The 16,951-nt window shown below is 49.4% G+C and overlaps 1 protein-coding gene across 2 annotated transcripts in view; it reads left to right on the top strand.

Moving 5' to 3' along the window:
• LOC137655659 (3-hydroxy-3-methylglutaryl-coenzyme A reductase-like) overlaps positions 1-16,726 on the top strand; it is a 66,175-nt gene extending 49,449 nt beyond the window's left edge. For both annotated transcript variants that reach the window (XM_068389600.1, XM_068389599.1), the window contains exons 14-15: positions 5,943-6,117; positions 15,951-16,726. In XM_068389600.1, coding sequence (XP_068245701.1) covers positions 5,943-6,117; positions 15,951-16,411 — 636 coding nt within the window. In that variant the 3' untranslated portion in view covers positions 16,412-16,726. The remainder of the gene's footprint in view (positions 1-5,942; positions 6,118-15,950) is intronic.
• The last annotated feature ends 225 nt before the right edge of the window (positions 16,727-16,951 follow it).

Genomic DNA, 16,951 nt, shown 5'->3' with positions numbered 1-16,951 from the left:
CGATTGCCCGCTTACGCATGCTGCTCCTCATCGCACAACCCTGAACGATCGCCCTCTTGCGGATGCTGATCACCATCGCACCCTTTCACGCGATCATTCACCTGCGCATGCTGCTCGCCATCGCACAACCCTGAACGATTGCCCGCTTACGCATGCTGCTCCTCATCGCACAACCCTGAACGATCGCCCTCTTGCGGATGCTGATCACCATCGCACCCTTTCACGCGATCATTCACCTGCGCATGCTGCTCGCCATCGCACAACCCTGAACGATTGCCCGCTTACGCATGCTGCTCCTCATCGCACAACCCTGAACGATCGCCCTCTTGCGGATGCTGATCACCATCGCACCCTTTCACGCGATCATTCACCTGCGCATGCTGCTCGCCATCGCACAACCCTGAACGATTGCCCGCTTACGCATGCTGCTCCTCATCGCACAACCCTGAACGATCGCCCTCTTGCGGATGCTGATCACCATCGCACCCTTTCACGCGATCATTCACCTGCGCATGCTGCTCGCCATCGCACAACCCTGAACGATTGCCCGCTTACGCATGCTGCTCCTCATCGCACAACCCTGAACGATCGCCCTCTTGCGGATGCTGATCACCATCGCACCCTTTCACGCAATCATTCACCTGCGCATGCTGCTCGCCATCGCACAACCCTGAACGGTTGCCCGCTTACGCATGCTGCTCCTCATCGCACAACCCTGAACGCTCGCCCTCTTGCGGATGCTGATCACCATCGCACCCTATCACGCAATCATTCACCTACACATGCTGCTCGCCATCGCTTACCGCCAGCGATCTTCTTCACCTACGCGGCAGCACGATCCCTCGCCGTCACGCCATCGCTTGCGTTCGTCGCCTAGAACACGTGTTTATTTTCCTGCCCACCCTCACGCCCATTCGCCTGCGCGCCCGCGCGATCGCTCGCCTGCGCGCCCGCGCGATCGCTCGCCTGCGCGCCCGCGCGATCGCTCGCCTGCGCGCCCGCGCGATCGCTCGCCTGCGCGCCCGCGCGACCGCTCGCCTGCGCGCCCGCGCGACCACTCGCCTGTGCGCCCGCGCGACCGTTCGCCTTTGCGCGACCGTTCGCCCTCGCGCGACCATAGTTCGCGGCGAATTCCACAGCCGGTGGTAGCAGCAGGGACGCGTGCTCCTAGGCGGCACTCGGGATCACCTCCATCCAAGCACAGGTTGGTAGTGCAGGACGAAGACAGGTCAGTACAGCATTCTTCCCACCTTCTTTTCAGGCAGGAACCGTCGTGTCCTCTCCAAAGGATCGCCCGATCCCTTTCACCTTAGCGAGGATTTCGGACTCTGTGTCCTTGGAGCAGCAGACATGGTTTGATCCGCTGGCACGGGCGTTAATGAGGGTTATGAAACCAGCACTCACCGGCCAGGGTAACAAACCAGCGGCTGTCTCTCCTACGCTGAAGAGAAAGAGAGGAGTGGACTTCGTGGTGACTTCCCCCAGGGCGAAGTTGGTTCCCAAGAGGTCGGTCTCGAGGGTCCCCTCTCCTGCACGAGTACTCTCTCCTTCTCCCGCCCTGGAAGGATTTTTGGCGGGGGAGCTTTCCGTTCAAGATTTCTCCATCGGACAAGGGGTGACTGCTTACCTCTTCCTCTGGGAGCTTACCAGGTTCTTTCCCTCCTCGGTTACGGCCCGAGGTTTGGTTCAAGGAAGCTACAGGAAGATCAAGGGTACTTTCCTCCTCTCGAGCTCAGGCACCTTGGCCTTTCGTCGTTAAGTATCTACTTGCGGACAAGCTCGATGTTGTACCATCTGGACGCGCTGACTGAAGGCTTCCTTCGGGTGTCTCATCTGTGGAGGTCAACGACCTCAGACACCCTTCCATCCTTGAGAAGAGTTTTGTCTTTGCCCAAGGACAGAGACTTAGACATCTGCTGTGCGGAGTAAATCGACTTCCGGTTTCACTCCTCCAAGGCGCTTTCTTCCAGACTCTGCAGGGCTCCAGCTCCCTTTTCTTTCAACCACGTCGGCCTAAGTTATCGGCTACGACAACTGGGACAAGGTGTCCAATTGCAGTTTCCTCCTGTCAGGAACAGATGGCACGGGAGACTCCCCCGGGGGGGCATAGTCCTAAAAGGAGTTCACGAACTCTAGGATTGCAGGTTTTTTCGCTGGGAGGATGCTTAAGGTTACTCATCCGAATGACAGCTTCCCGATGCCCATTCCCGCACAATCTCTGTGAGTAGCCAAGGATATCGCGCCTGCCGTCTCTGTCAGCGAATTCAGTGTCTCTGAACCTCTATGCCATAGCATCAGCAGAGTTGCCCGGTTGGGCAGAATGATCCATACCTTAGGCGAAGGTCTTCCTTAGGATCATCGACGGCTTCACCCCCGGCCCCCTCAGTCGATCCTTTCTTGTAAGGAAGGATCTGAGAGGGGATGTCCATAGTCGACCTCTCAGCCCTGATCAAGTTTGTCGAACAAACTTCGGCCAGCGTAGACCAGCAGAATCGATCAGACTGGTAACGAGGCGACAGGACTCCTTTAACCCTGGATCGGAAGGACGGGTACTTTCAGTTTCCATTCCATCCATCTTCCAGGGTGCTCGTCGAATTCAGCCTAAACTGCAAGTATTCCTGCTTATGATGCAGTGTGGCTATCCCGCCGTGGCATAGCAGGTTTGTTTCCCCAGAGAACTCTCCCTGCCTTCCTCTCGGCCGCTCAGGTGCAGACTTCCGCCTCCTCTGCTGTTTGGAGGGCTGGTCAACTCCGGTAGGCTCGGGTTTCGACCTTCTTCAGCGCCGGGAAAAGCTTCCGAATGCTGACCATGAGTGTGGGCTCATGGTATTTTGCTTGGAGCCTTCTCTTCCTCTGCCTCAACATCTGGAGTATCTGGCCATGATATTGAGTCAACCGCCTTACCACGTTGGAAACCCCGCTTCTCGTCCGTCCAGCGAGGTTAAGCAACGTCGGTACTTGGATGGGTGACCACCTGGGGACGCCAGATTCTGTTACCACATCCTCCGAGCCTTCCTTTCGGTTGACTGTGGCAAGACTGAGGAGAGTCGCAGTACCTGTTCTCAGTCAAGCAGAGTTTTCAGCCCTACCTTGGAACGTTTCCTAGTTCTTCTTTCCTCATTGACCCGTTTATAGTCCGAACGGTCGCCTCAGGATAAGTTCCATGTGGGGCGATCCAAGTTCCGGTGGCTTCAGGCAATGTTTAACCGGACTCCCTGGCCCTATGGGACCAGCGGAACTATTAAACCTGCAATGGGTGTTGACCTATGGAGCCTCTTGATGGTAGTGGATATTCTCGTCCTTTCCCCACATTCTTGATGCGGTTCTCGGACTCGTCAAAGGAAAGGGGGGGGGGGCATGTTCCGGTCCAGGCCTATGGTCAAGACCTGAAGGATACCTCTCCATCATTCAGGCAGGCTTAAGGGCCTTAGTCTGGCCCCTCTTCAGATCCTACCGCTCCTGCCAAGTCGCCCCGTTGCGTGTCGACTTCATGCTAACCAGCAGGGGACGCATTTTCACACCTTCACATCTTGCAGTAGAGATACCGGGATGATTGAGATTCTCTCAATTCCACCATCGGCTCTCTCATTCCAGGCAGGGGAATGTTTCTCTCAGACTATCCGAGCAGAGCCTCATAGAGAGAGTGTACCTAGGGGTCTTTGACCTTGGGTAACCAGCAAGTGCTGGTCTGGGGGACCTGATCGCGACAGCTTGGAACCTCAAGCTTCCGCTAGTTTTCCCCCCAGTCTCAGACCCCGAGACTCTGGCAAGATGCATTCCGGTGATGGTGGGACAACTTCGACGCCTGCGTCTTCCCTCCTTTTTGTCTGCGGACAATGGGTCTCAACAAAACCAGGTTGTCTGTCAACCTTTCAATGGGAGAGCTCCACTGGGACTATGCGCAGAACGGTTTCTGGACCCTCTGCTTCCCCTGACGGAACTCCCGGGAGAGCTTCTCCCACGGCGCAGACTACTCAAGCAACCACACTGCGACATCTCTCCCGAACCGGGGCGTCGCTTCGGCTTCATGCCTGGAGACACTACGCTTCCTCCTCTAGAAGAGACAACCCGCTACAGTCGCGGTACGGAGGTCGCGTCATCTGCGATAGTCATCCACAGGGGTCTCCCAGGCAAAGTGAAGAGTCTAAGGTGGTTGGTGCCGTGGGAGATATACCTCTTCCCGTGAGGCCTCTTCTCCAGCAATAACGGTCTTATTGCCTTTCGGCGGGAGGAAACTCCTTTCCGCTCTTGGCAATGAAGCCTGTCGCTCAGCCTTTCCCTGACCTTCAGGCTTAAAGGAATAACTTTTTCCTGCCCGCTGGATCTATCCTCGCTCATGCGAAGCTACTATCGTCCCTGCCCTAGTCGGAGGAAGACCTCCAACTTGGAGCATGGCTCGGACTTTTAGTCCTTTAAGAGATCTTCTCAAGACCCTTTTACGACAGGCCTCGGATTGTATTCCGCCTTGGGTCTTCTGCTCACTCTGGCCACGGCCAGTGTGTAAGCAATCTTCTTGGTCTCTTACTACTCCCCCCCTTTCTAAGGAAGAGGGGAAGGCAACATTCAGGCTCGCTCCTGAGTTGTTGGCTAGACTCAGAATCTGAGGGTCCCGACCCTTCGGTCCGATTCATTCAAGATTTTGAGTCTCCATTCTGTGTCTGATGTCCCAAGACCTTCTCTTTCTTGCCAGTACAGGAATCGAGAGGTTAGCGCTGGGAACAGCTGCAGTTTGGCCTCAGTTGCAGCCGATTTGGGAACACAAGGAGGACATGGGGGGAGAGTCACCAGTATACCTCTTCAGCCCGGACTCAAGGACATTCATCTCGACCTGTCTTCAGACCCTCCCCCGTCACGTCGCCCTACAGCACGATGTTGGATACATCGCAACGTCCCTCGCCTTCGAGTAATACTACTCTGTGACGCAGGTGCTACAAGCTGGAGTCTGGAAGCGTCTGATGACCTTCGCAGCCCGCTTCCTGCAGGGCGTGACCCACAGGAGTCTCGATACGTTTTCTATCGCTCTGTGGTGGCTACACAACAGCTGGTCTAACCTCAGGCTCCTTTTTGGACAGGTAGCAGAAGGTTGAGGGCATTGTTATCAGGTTTTAGTCTGCATGAACGAAAGAAGTATGTCTGGCCCTTACTTCTTTCTTCATCATCCCCTCTACGGGGAAGCAGCATCCTGGTCTCTGCATAGCTGACCTCGAACCTCTGCAGGTAAACCATGCTTCCTTGTGTTCCGAGTATTGAGTCAATACTGTCGCGTCCCCCATACCCTGACGAGGTGGTATTGGGAACGTCCTAACCCAGAGTTCCTTCTGGAACTCCAGGTCAACTGCCTAAGACGGGTCACACTTCTTCCTTCACACACAAGCTTACGTAGGCCACATGGTTCCTTGCGGTGCAAGGAACTTGTGAGGTGCAGGGACTCCTTTTCTCGAGTGCGACTCACTCGGATTCTGAGTCCCCGGGTAAAGCCAAAGCCAGTATGGCTGGGGACTTTCCACCCTTCCTAAGGGATAAGTCACCCTTTGTAAATAGCGTGGTTTGTATTTCGGTTACGGAACAAATGACAAATTCGAAGATAATTTGTATTTTTCCTAACCATACAAACCTTAGCTATTTACACATATTTGCCCGCCAGCCCTGTCCCCCAAGACAAGTCCTACCTCTAAGTGAAAGTGAGTATTCACCTGTGTGTGAGGGGGAGGAGGGGTAGCTAGCTACCACTCCCCTACCCCCCCCGCTAACTAGCGCGGGGGTAATACACCCTCGTTAAATTCTAATGGCTCGCCATTTCAGCTACGCTAAAAGTAATAACCCTTTGTAAATAGCTAAGGTTTGTATGGTTAGGAAAAATACAAATTATCTTCGAATTTGTCATTTTACATACATTGCTCTGAGGGATACTGTATTTAATTGAATTATTTCTTAATTCGAAGGATCCTGCACAAGTAGTTGGCAGTAGCAACTGTATGACCCTTATGGAAGCTTGGGGTGATAACAAGGAAGATTTGCACATGACTGTTACTATGCCTTCCCTTGAGGTTGGTACAGTTGGGGGAGGAACAGGCTTGCATCCACAGTCAGCGTGTCTCAGTATGTTAGGTGTTAAAGGTATGTTAGTGATTATTTAGCATGATATTGCCTAAGTTAAGATTATGTATGTTCATAGTTTAAACATCTCTTAATATTTCAATGAGCTTCCCTTGATGTTCATATTATTTCTCCAAAAGATTTGTTTACTTATAAAATTTATTTAAAATTTTCCTATTTTCTATCCCTGCAAAAGATACATCCCTTACTAAAGTAATGAAATAATCTTGTGGTTAATGATAAGGAGCACCATCAGTTCTATGTTATTCAGTTTAATTCCATCACATCGGTGATATGAAGACTTAACCTTCTTCAAAATTGGGATAAGTATTTATAGAGCTTTAAGTTGTTTTCCTGCTGTATTTGTTAGCATTCCTGCACAGCAATAGTACTGTGTTTTGAATAACTGTTGTGAGGAGAACCATATTTCGCTTCTCCTCTCAGGGAAAGTGGTTTTCAAGTTTAAGTGCCTTTTGGACTGAAGTATCTAAAATCTTGTTGAAACCTTTAAGAATAAGGCTCTTGATATTAGGAGTAAACCTACATCTTCAATTTTTGCGTTAATGTTTCTTTGGAAAGAATTCTAGTGGCACTTCAATAAAGTATCAGTTTTGTGCTCAGTGGATATTATCTTTAAAAATCTTGATTTTCTTATCAAGATTATTAGGCTCTCATGCCCTATAGTGGCTGCTAGTTATGTGGACTTTTCAATTTTTTGCATTCAGTTAATTCATAGGCTTCTTTTTTTATATTTCACATATCGTTATACAAACAATTTGGAGTTCCAAATGTTAAACTGTATTTTGAGATGGTTTCCATTAAATCTAGACCGATTGAATATCTTGAAATTTTAATTATATTATAAATGTTAATTTTCTGTTTGACCTACCTCTTTCCTCCACTGGCATCCCACCTCCAACAGTATGGGAGTTACCAATATGAAGATCAAAGGAGGTTCATAGAAATATCAGAAATCTTAATGATAAAATTTGTAATTTCAGTACTCTTCTGATGTTTATATACATGGCCACTCTCCTCTCCACTGACTTGTGATTTCAAAGAATAGGGAATACTTTTAACTTCAATAACATGTAACTGTTAGTGTTATTTACCATTAATTGCTAGATTGTTTTATTACTAGGGGCATGTATCTTTTGGAAGGAAAGAAAATTGAATTTTTTTAAATAAATTTTGGGAGCCAATATTAATAAACTGAGCTTTTGAACAAGCAATATGAACATCAGGTGAGTATAGAAATAACAAATTTTATTATTAAAATTTTGTCTTTCTCACTTCATATTGTCCTGTATAGATTGGTGTTGACTAAGAATAGAAACTTTTTTGGGAAAGGCATTTACATTCTGCTCTCACTTGTGGCTCATAGCAGCCTGCTTTTCCAACTAGAGTTGTACCTTAGCTAGTAATAATAATAAAAATATTAATAATAATAATTAGGAGCCCCTCAGTATTTCAGACATATCATTACTTCATTGGCTACAGTAGGATGTGAACATTTTTGTGGCAGCTCCATTGTTTGGTACCTTTCATAGCGGTTTTACACCTTTTTTTATTAAAGTTAGCTTTAATAAAAGGCATTTACATTCTGCTCTCACTTGTGGCTTATAGCAGCCTGCTTTTCCAACTAGGGTTGTACCTTAGCTAGTAATAATAATAACAATATTAATAATAATGATTAGGAGCCCCTCAGTATTTCAGACATCATATTACTTCATTGGCTACAGTAGGATGTGAAAGTTTTTTGGCAGCTCCATTGTTTGGTACCTTTCATAGCAGTTTTACACCTTTTTTTTATTAAAGTTAGCTTTCTGGTTTAGCCCCTTTTGTAGTCATGATAGGCAGATAGCAGTGCATTTTGAAATAAAATGATAGACTTACGAGCGCTGTGGTATTTTAGTGTTAGTAGTCCATCATTTTAAAGTTTCTATCTTTCTGTCCTTATTTTATTTTATGCTAAGAATAGTTTTGATGTTTTATTTGGTATATGAAATATTTCCCCCCCACACATAGGTTTTGAGCAATTTGAGGCTCTGTGAGAGGATCTCGAATCTGGGATATGTTGTGTATCATCAGAACCCTTACTGAATGGTGTACCAGAACCACTAGCTACCATTTCAGAAGTTGGGCTAGAATTAGAAATAGCAGATTAAGCCGGAAAACATTATGGTCATCTGAGCTTCCACAAAAGAAGCTAATTATGTTGAATTCTTATTAATCTATGAAAAGTAAAGTCATTATGACTTCAGCAAAGTCAAAGGCTGGAGTCGCTTCATTTTCATTCCCTCTATAATGAACTAGATGTGAAAATAATGACAAATACACCAATCCTGCTTGGTAATGACAGATGTCTGTGAAATTTGGTGATGTGAACAATTTCACAAACAACATAAAACCCCCTAAGGTGGTAATGCCATCAGTGCACTGTAGGGATTACTTAAAGCTCTGCTACATCCTTTCAGCAACAAGCTGGGTTAACTTTTTAGTCTTACTATACTTCTCCTTTTGCATCTTGTCTTGCAGTGCAGCCTCTTAACTTTAATTTCATACTACAACTGTAGACTGTTCCCAGAGTTGCTCATGTGTGCTGAATGGCCTTCCAGGCCTTCTAGTCTAAATTCATAAATCCAATTCAAATGACATAAAAGTAATTCAGTTAGTCCCTCACACAGTGATAATATAATTCAAATTAATATGAAAGTTGTATTTGTAGGAAAATATTGATATAAAAATAATTCCTATCAGTAATATAGGGTTTTCATCATCTCCTACTTAGAGAAGTATTGATTTAAAAGCTCAAGATAGAGACGATTGGCAAAATCTAACCGCGGCCCTTTGCGTCGATAGGCATACGAGATGATGATGATGAGAGATGCAGACAAAGTGATTTTTAATTGCATAGCTGTTTTACGTATTACAAAGAAATTGTTTTTGTAAGAGTTGTGTATGAACACAAAATTATTTCATTTCTTGTTAGCACTCTTAGTCCTGTTATGAATTGGTCATTGACATTCTGAGTTTGTTTGTTCTATGAAATTAGGACTTTTCGCAATTTTGTGTACATTTTGAAGGACAATTTTTTTGTAATTATCACAAATTTTAAGTAATTTGTATTTTTCCTAACAGTACTTACCTCGAACTACTTTCTTAGGAGTATCTGGGATCTCCTCCCATCCGACCAGAATTTTGTGTAGTTTACCCTACTCCCGTTTTCTATGCGGGGCATCTCTGGCGGAGTAATACGCGGCCAGAGACGACCTGGGGTCAGAGAGCATGCTTGCTCAGGTTTCGCTCTCCAGTAAGTTTTGTTAGATAGGTTTCTATTAAGTCCTGTAAGGCATTCGGGGGTAGGATGGGCGGGCCATAACCCGAATATAATTCGAGGTAAGTACTGTTAGGAAAAATACAAATTACTTAAAATTTGTGATTTGTTCCAACACGAAGTACTTACCTCGAACTACTTTCTTGGGAGACTTATACCTTAGGAGGTGGGAGTGTACAATAGGACCCAGAGACCATGATGAGGAGAGAAAGGGGAGGGAACCTAGATAGGAGGCTAGGTTCTGGTGACCCTTCAAGAGAAAACAGGGAAAACTACCCCAAAAACTATCTTAGTGTCTAAGTAACTCACCTCTGTAAAATTCTTCGGAGACGTATCCATTCACTGACGATGTATGTCCTCGCAGTCAAAGGGTATTAGTGTCATTTCAGGGAGGGTAATAAGGGAACAGGGGGGTAAGGAAGGAACCTGTGTCTCTTGGACTTACTTGCCCATAGTTTCCCTGGGGCTACACCTTTAAATCTTTTGAAGCGCTGAAATGATGGGACCCAGAGAGAATCCGTCCAAGGACCTCCTCGAACATTCCTTCAAGTAGTGAGCTGTGAAAGTTGACTGATTGGTCCAAGTACCCGCCCGTAGGATTTAGCCGACTGCCATGTTCTTTTCAAAGGCCAACGAAGTACTCAGCCCTCTGATGTTGTGGGGCCTAGGCTTACCCGGAATAGGCATCCCTGCACTACTGTAGGCCCTCATGATCACTTGCCGTAGCCAGAAGGAGATCGTGTTCTTGGAGACTGGTTTCTTCACTAATCCTGAAGAAACGAACAGATTCTTGATTTCGGGTCTAAGCCTGACTGTTCTCTCCAAGTACTTCCGTACTGCTCTGACAGGGCACAGCCGCAAGTCCTTCGGGTTGTCTTTATGTGGAATTGCCGGCACCGAGAAGCCTTCGAACTTGGGGTCCCAGACTGCGGGGTTCTGGGTCTTGGCCACGAAGGACGGTGCGAACTTGAAGGTAGCTTCACGCCAACCCTTCGAGTGTGACACTTCGTATGAGAGTCCATGTGGCTCTCCTACCCGTTTCACCGATGCCAGTGCTAACAGTAAAACTGTCTTGAGGGTGAGCTCCTTGTCTAAGGTTCCGTCAACATCTTCAGGACCCTAGCTACGTCCCATTGGGGCACTCTAACCGCTTGAGGATGGCATGATTGCTCGAAGCTCTTGATGAGCATCGAGATGTGCCTGGAGGAACCTAGGTCGATGCCCTTCAGGAGGAAGACCTGTCCTAGGACGGCTCGGACTCCTTTAATGGCGGGAATAGACATCTTTACCTCGTCCCTGAGGTAGACTAAGAAGTCAGCTATCTCCGGGATGGAGGCTTTCAACGGCTTGATGTTCTTTGCGACGCATCACTTCGTGAAGGTCGCCCATTTAGCCTGGTACAACGCGGCTGACAACCGTCTCAGGTAACCCGATATCCTCGTTGCGGTCTTCGCCGAATACCCTTCCTTCCTCAGAAGACGCTCGATAACCTCCACGCGTGAAGGCAGAGGGACCGAGGGTTTTCGTGGAACCTTTGAAAGTGTGGTTGCCGGAGGAGGTCTGACCTGTCCGGAAGGGGCCAAGGTGGAAGGCGCGCCAGTTCCTTTAGACCCGCGAACCACTCTCTCTCCGGCCACCAGGGCGCTACCAAAGTCATCCACATGTCCGCTCTCCTCACCCAGTTGAGGACTTGTCCGAGCATTCCGAAGGGAGGGAAGGCGTACTCGTCGAGGTTGTCCCAAGGATGCTGGAAGGCGTCCTCGAACGCCGCTCCTGGGTCTGGCACAGGAGAACAAAACATGGGGAGCTGTGCATTCAGTCTGGTGGTGAAGAGGTCTATTACTGGCGAGCCCCATTTCCGAATCAGAGTCTTGGCCACTTCTGGGTGCAGGGACCACTCGGACCCCACCACTTGACCCATTCTGCTGAGGCCGTCGGCCAGGACGTTCCTCTTCCCTGGAATGAACCTGGCCGAGATCTTGATCTGCTCCCTTTCGGCCCATTCCAGTAACTCCAACGTGAGGCCGCACAACTCCCTTGATTTTAGTCCTCCCTGCTTCTTTATGTAGGCCACCACCGTGGCATTGTCGCACATCAGTGCCACGGTGTTTCCCCCGAGCTTCTGAACGAACTCTAGGCATGCCCTTTGTACTGCCATCATCTCCAGCACATTGATGTGCAGGTTCTTCTCCTCGGTTCCCCATCTTCCTCTCGCTGTACTGTTTAGGAGATGAGCACCCCAACCCTCCTTTGATGCGTCCGTGAACAGGAGCATCTCCGGAGGATCGGCCTTGAGGGTGTTCGAAGTGTCCTGCCACCACTCGAGGACCTCCTTCGTTTCCGGGGACATCGGGACCACCTTGTGTGGGGAGTCTCTCTGGTTCCAGCCCTCCTTCAGATTCCACTGTACTCCCCTGAGTTTGAGTCTCCCCTGTGGGACTAGCTTCTCCAATGACACGAGGTGACCTTTTAGTCTCTGCCAGTCCTTGGCTGACTCGACAGGAAGGGCCGTAGGATCTGACTCAGGTTGTCCAATCTTTCCGCGGAAGGGAATGCTCTCGCCAACCGGGAGTCCAGGACCATCCTGAGGTAGGTCATCCTGGTGGAGGGTATCAATTGGGACTTCTTCAGGTTGATGGTGATACCCAGGACGTTGCAGAACTGTAGGAGCTTCGCACCTTGCCCCCCCAGTGTTTCCTCTGAGGCTGAAAGCAACAACCAGTTGTCCAGGTACCGAATCAGGCGGATGCCCTGTTTGTGAGCCCAGGCTGAGACTGTCATGAAGATCCTCGTGAAGACCTGAGGGGCTGTGGACAGACTGAAGCAGAGGGTCTTGAACTGTAACGTTTGGGTACCCCATTTCACCCTTAGGTACTTCCTGCTGGAGGGGTGCACAGGGACCTGGAAGTATGTGTCTTTGAGGTCTATGGACATCATGAAGTCTCCTTCCCTCAAGGCCGCTAGGACCGACTTCGGAGTGTCCATCTTGAAGTCGGTCTTGCGCACGAACCTGTTGAGGGCCGAGAGGTCTATGACCGGTCTCCAGCCCCCTGTCGCTTTCTCCGCCAGGAAGAGTCTGCTGTAGAACCCTGGACCTGGGTCCTTGATTGGTTCCATTGCCCCTTTCGCCAGCATAGCAGAGACCTCTTCTTGCAGGGCCGTCCTTCTCAAGGGGTCCTTTGGTGCCAACCATTCCGCCTGTTGATCTGGCATCAGAGGTGGGGGGTCCATCAGGAAGGGCAACCTGTATCCTTCTTTCAGGACTGTCACGGTCCACGGGTCTGATCCGTGGTCCCGCCATACTTGCCAAGAATGTTTGAGGCATCCCCCCACCTGAGGCTTCGGCAGGAGTAGGGGGCCTCTCTCCCTATCTCCTTCAAGAGGCGCGGCCCGATCGACCTCTTCTGGCGGCTGAATAGGAGGGCTTGAATGCTGATTGCGCAGCCGACGTTCCCCTACGGGATGGCTGCCAGGATGCAGAAGGGGCGTCTCTCCTGTGCTGGTTAGGTGAGGCGCGAGGAGGGAGAGGGACGTCAGATGGAGCTCTTCTATGGGTAGGTCTTCTTGCTGGCGGGGGCCTTGTTTCCGCCAGACCCTTTAGTTTCCTCACCCTCTCCACCATCTCTTCCACTTCCTTGAGGGGGAAAACCGACTCGTCCCACAGTGGAAGGCTCCTCAGGGACCTCGCTCTCCTGTCGGGGAGCCTCCTTACAAACTTGCTGAGCACTGTATATCTCTTCCTCAGAATCCAGTTGGCGGTTTGCGTTATCAACTGATGGGAAAGGAACTTCAGGGCCTTACCTCCCGAGCTAATCAGCTCCTTCAGCAAGGCCTGATTTTCCGGAATTGCGAGGTCATGCGCGGACTGGAATCCTACCAGCGTGGAGGCCCACCAATCCAGCCGCGATGATACGTGGATCAAGTCCCTAGACAGCTCCTCCATTATGGCAGTCTCCGCGAGGGAGAAACAAACCGGTGCCGTAATAGCCCTCTCCTCCACTGCACCCTGTCCCAAGATGGAGACTGCTGGTTCTACTGCGCAGGCCCCCGCGCGGTGTCCTTCAGGGAGGTAGAACCGGGACTGTGTCTTCAGGGTCTGAAGAAGTCTAGACGCGCTCTGGTTCTTTGGGGCTACAGCATGGTTGGCCACGACCTTGCTAACGTGCGCCAATCCCAGCTGCACATCCCTTGCCAAAGGGAGGGATAGCGAGGCCCTCTGCTGCACAGGCGCATCCACTAATCTGCTGAGGCTCGAGAGCCAGACCTTGTCAGTATAGGGCTCAGGTTCGTCCAGCCTATGGTGCCGCCGGATGAGGCCTATTACCCTCCTGTATGCGGAGACCTCCGCTGGTGAACCTTTTCTCCCTCTTCTACCTTCTCCGATGGGGGCCTCAGTTCTCGTGACGAAGGACCTCCGACAGGGGGAGCCACACGGGGAGGAGGCATCCTCCTAGAGTGGTCCAGTTCCTTCGCTTCAGGTAGTAGGACGGGCACCGCCGCTGGAATGGAGGACTCCGTCCTGGTCCTATCTCTTCTTCCGACGGACCATGGGTCTACGGGCTTGCCCGTCGAGGAAAGGTGTTTTTCCCGTTCTGGACGACTCATCGAAGATCTTGAGGCCGGGACGCGGCTGCCAGACCGAAGGGGCGACTCTCCCCGCTGGGCAGGTGGAGTCGGAACCTTCGCGGACTTATGCCTGTCCCTTGGTGCCTGATGAGACGAGTCCCTCCATCGGTCATACCTCCTTTCGTCGACAAAGCCTACCGGTGAGCAGGGCCTGGGACGCCATCCCGAGGTGCCCGCGACTGCTGCAACCCCCCGAAGTTGGCTATGGGTAATCTACGGGTAATGGAGACTCGTACCCATTCCTCTTCTGGCGAAAGACTTCTCCTGAAATTCTCCCTGGGGGACCTGGAATGTCTCCTCCCGTGGCGAGAGCGTGAATGGGAGCGCGATCGAGATCTTCTCCTGCGGGACCTATCTCGTCGTCTCCTATGGTCCCTCGGGGCTCCGTCTTCCGACGAGTAAGAGTAGGCCTTGACCAAGGAGCCCGAAGACCTGTAGGATCTCGTTGGAGGGGCTGAGTCTTGCCGCGTTGCTGGTGGTTCTGCATAGGGTTCGGCCGGCGAAGAAGGCTCCGTGAAGTCTGCCGGGAACGTAGCTGAAGGTGTTGGAGAGGAGCGGGGGAGCTCCTCGCTGGGGAACCAGGTCTCAAAGTCCTCTTCTGTCCTCAGGGGCGATCTGAAGGGCGTCTTCGGAGGCGCCCACCCGAGGGTGTCTGATGGCGGTGAGTCGTCCTTCTCGGCGGCACCCTCGGCTGCTGACGCACCTGAAAAACCTGCCCACGAGACGAGAGAAGAGACTGTTACCGTTTTTCCCCACCTCGGATCGTCCGAAGAGACGGGACCTGCTTTCACCAGGGCTCCGTCCTCCGGATACACACCTGCCCCCCCCCCCCCTCAGGCCCCCCCACTCCCCTGGACCGAAGACATAATCCCACTGTCCGGTAATTCAGACTCCTGGGGAAGGGCCACAGGCCGCTTCCCCGCAACAGGCTTACTTCGACCCCTACTCTGGGTAGGGGAAGACGGCAGAGAGAGACTGTCTGACGGGACGCCGGGCGAAGAGATGCTGGACTTCCTAGGGGACCGTCGGGAGGCCTTCTTCTTCTTAGTGCCGTACTGCACCCACTGCACTTCATTCCAGGACTCGCACTCCGGACACGTGGCTGTAGGGGAACACACACTGCCCCTACACGACGAACACAAGGAGTGCGGGTCAACTTTGGGCTTAGAGAGCAAAGCCCCACACGATTTTCCGGCTACAGTCCCAGGGCAACGACGGGGATGCTCCATAACGCACTAGTAATACACCACGAGACACAGGAACACAGAGGGAAAGGATAGGGTACCACGTGGGGACCGCGTGAGACACAAAGAGATCGGGGACACAAAGGGTCGCACTGGGTTAAGAGAGAGCGTTGGGGTGTTAACGCCGACGCGACCAGAAACTTACTGGAGAGCGAGACCTGAGCAAGCATGCTCTCTGACCCCGGGTCATCTCTGGGCGCGTATCACTCCGCCACAGATGCCCCGCATTGAAAACGGGAGCAGGGTAAACTACACGAAATTCTGGTCTGATGGGAGGAGATCCCAGATACTCCTAAGAAAGTAGTTCGAGGTAAGTACTTCATGTTGGACCAAACAGTAATTAAATTTGTCATGCAATAATGGGACAAGAACACTTTATAATCATTTCCTATTTGTGATTGCTCACTAATTTATGATTAATATCATGTAACTGATTCTTTAAAGTTGAATGCTATGTAAAGCCAATATTTATTATTCAAAACAGTAGGCAAGAAATAGATTGCTGATGGTATAAATTGTTTAGACTAGGCAACTTCTGGGTGAGCATTGACCTAATTGAAAATTTTACCCCACAGTTTTTGAAACCCAGGTTTTTTCATTTACAGTGATGTTACTCATAAATATATAAAAATTATTGCTTTCATCAGGTGCACATAGAGAAACTCCTGGAGAAAATGCACGTCAATTTGCAAAGATTGTGGCAGGAACTGTTTTGGCTGGTGAACTTTCTCTTATGTCAGCTTTGGCTGCTGGACATCTTGTGAAAAGCCACATGACACACAATAGAGCCAAGGCCCCAACTACTGAAGCAACTGCCACTGCTCCCGTTACATCTTCCGCTACTACTGTATCTCCTTCCAACTCTGCTCCAGCTCTTTTAGCCACGGCATCATCTCCTGCATCTCCATTACCTTCTGAAACACTTCCACAGACTTGTAGTGTTTCTGCTTCTTTAGAAAACATAGCAAGTGGTGGTTCGTCACCTTCTTCAGTTTCTGATATAAAAACAGGTAGTGAAGCCAATAAGAATGAATGTAACCCAATAATTAACCTACCAGCGTGTAAAGACCCAGGAAATTTAAATGTCCCTCATACAAGAGATAGGTAAACATCATGACTGACATTTTACTGCTATGTTAATAGTTTTCATAAGGGCTTCCATGTCTTAGCATTGCCATACTAGCAGGTATTGGTGTGTTACATACTGTACCATGTACAGCTGTCATATCACAAAATGGTGTAGGCTCTCTGAAAGGAATGAGAAGGCTCTCGAGGTAATGGATATACATTCATTGAGATTAAGAAATTTTTTTTGTATCATAGGTTCGTAAACATCACTATATTTATTGGTATTTTTTTAATCTTATTTATGTTTAAAATATAAGGAAAATTTTATGGTATTTTATAATAAAGTTATTTTATATTTTTACATTTTATTTAGTTCCTTTATTGTTTATTTTCTAAACCCTTTTGTGTTTATATTCAAAGCCATTTGTTTTATTCTTCAGTATTTTCTGTTTTCACATTACAGAATTTTATGAAAATTATTCATATTGTAAATGACTAAATCATGATATAGTAGAACCTTGTGATTACAAATCTTTTTTAAGATGAGCATACAAATTGGAATTGGTTTACGAGCATCTCA

The sequence above is a fragment of the Palaemon carinicauda genome, chromosome 16 (assembly GCF_036898095.1).
Source record: "Palaemon carinicauda isolate YSFRI2023 chromosome 16, ASM3689809v2, whole genome shotgun sequence".
Classification (NCBI taxonomy): domain Eukaryota; kingdom Metazoa; phylum Arthropoda; class Malacostraca; order Decapoda; family Palaemonidae; genus Palaemon; species Palaemon carinicauda.
Note: the sequence above shows the minus strand (reverse complement) of the source record. Positions and strands in the feature narration are given on the sequence as shown.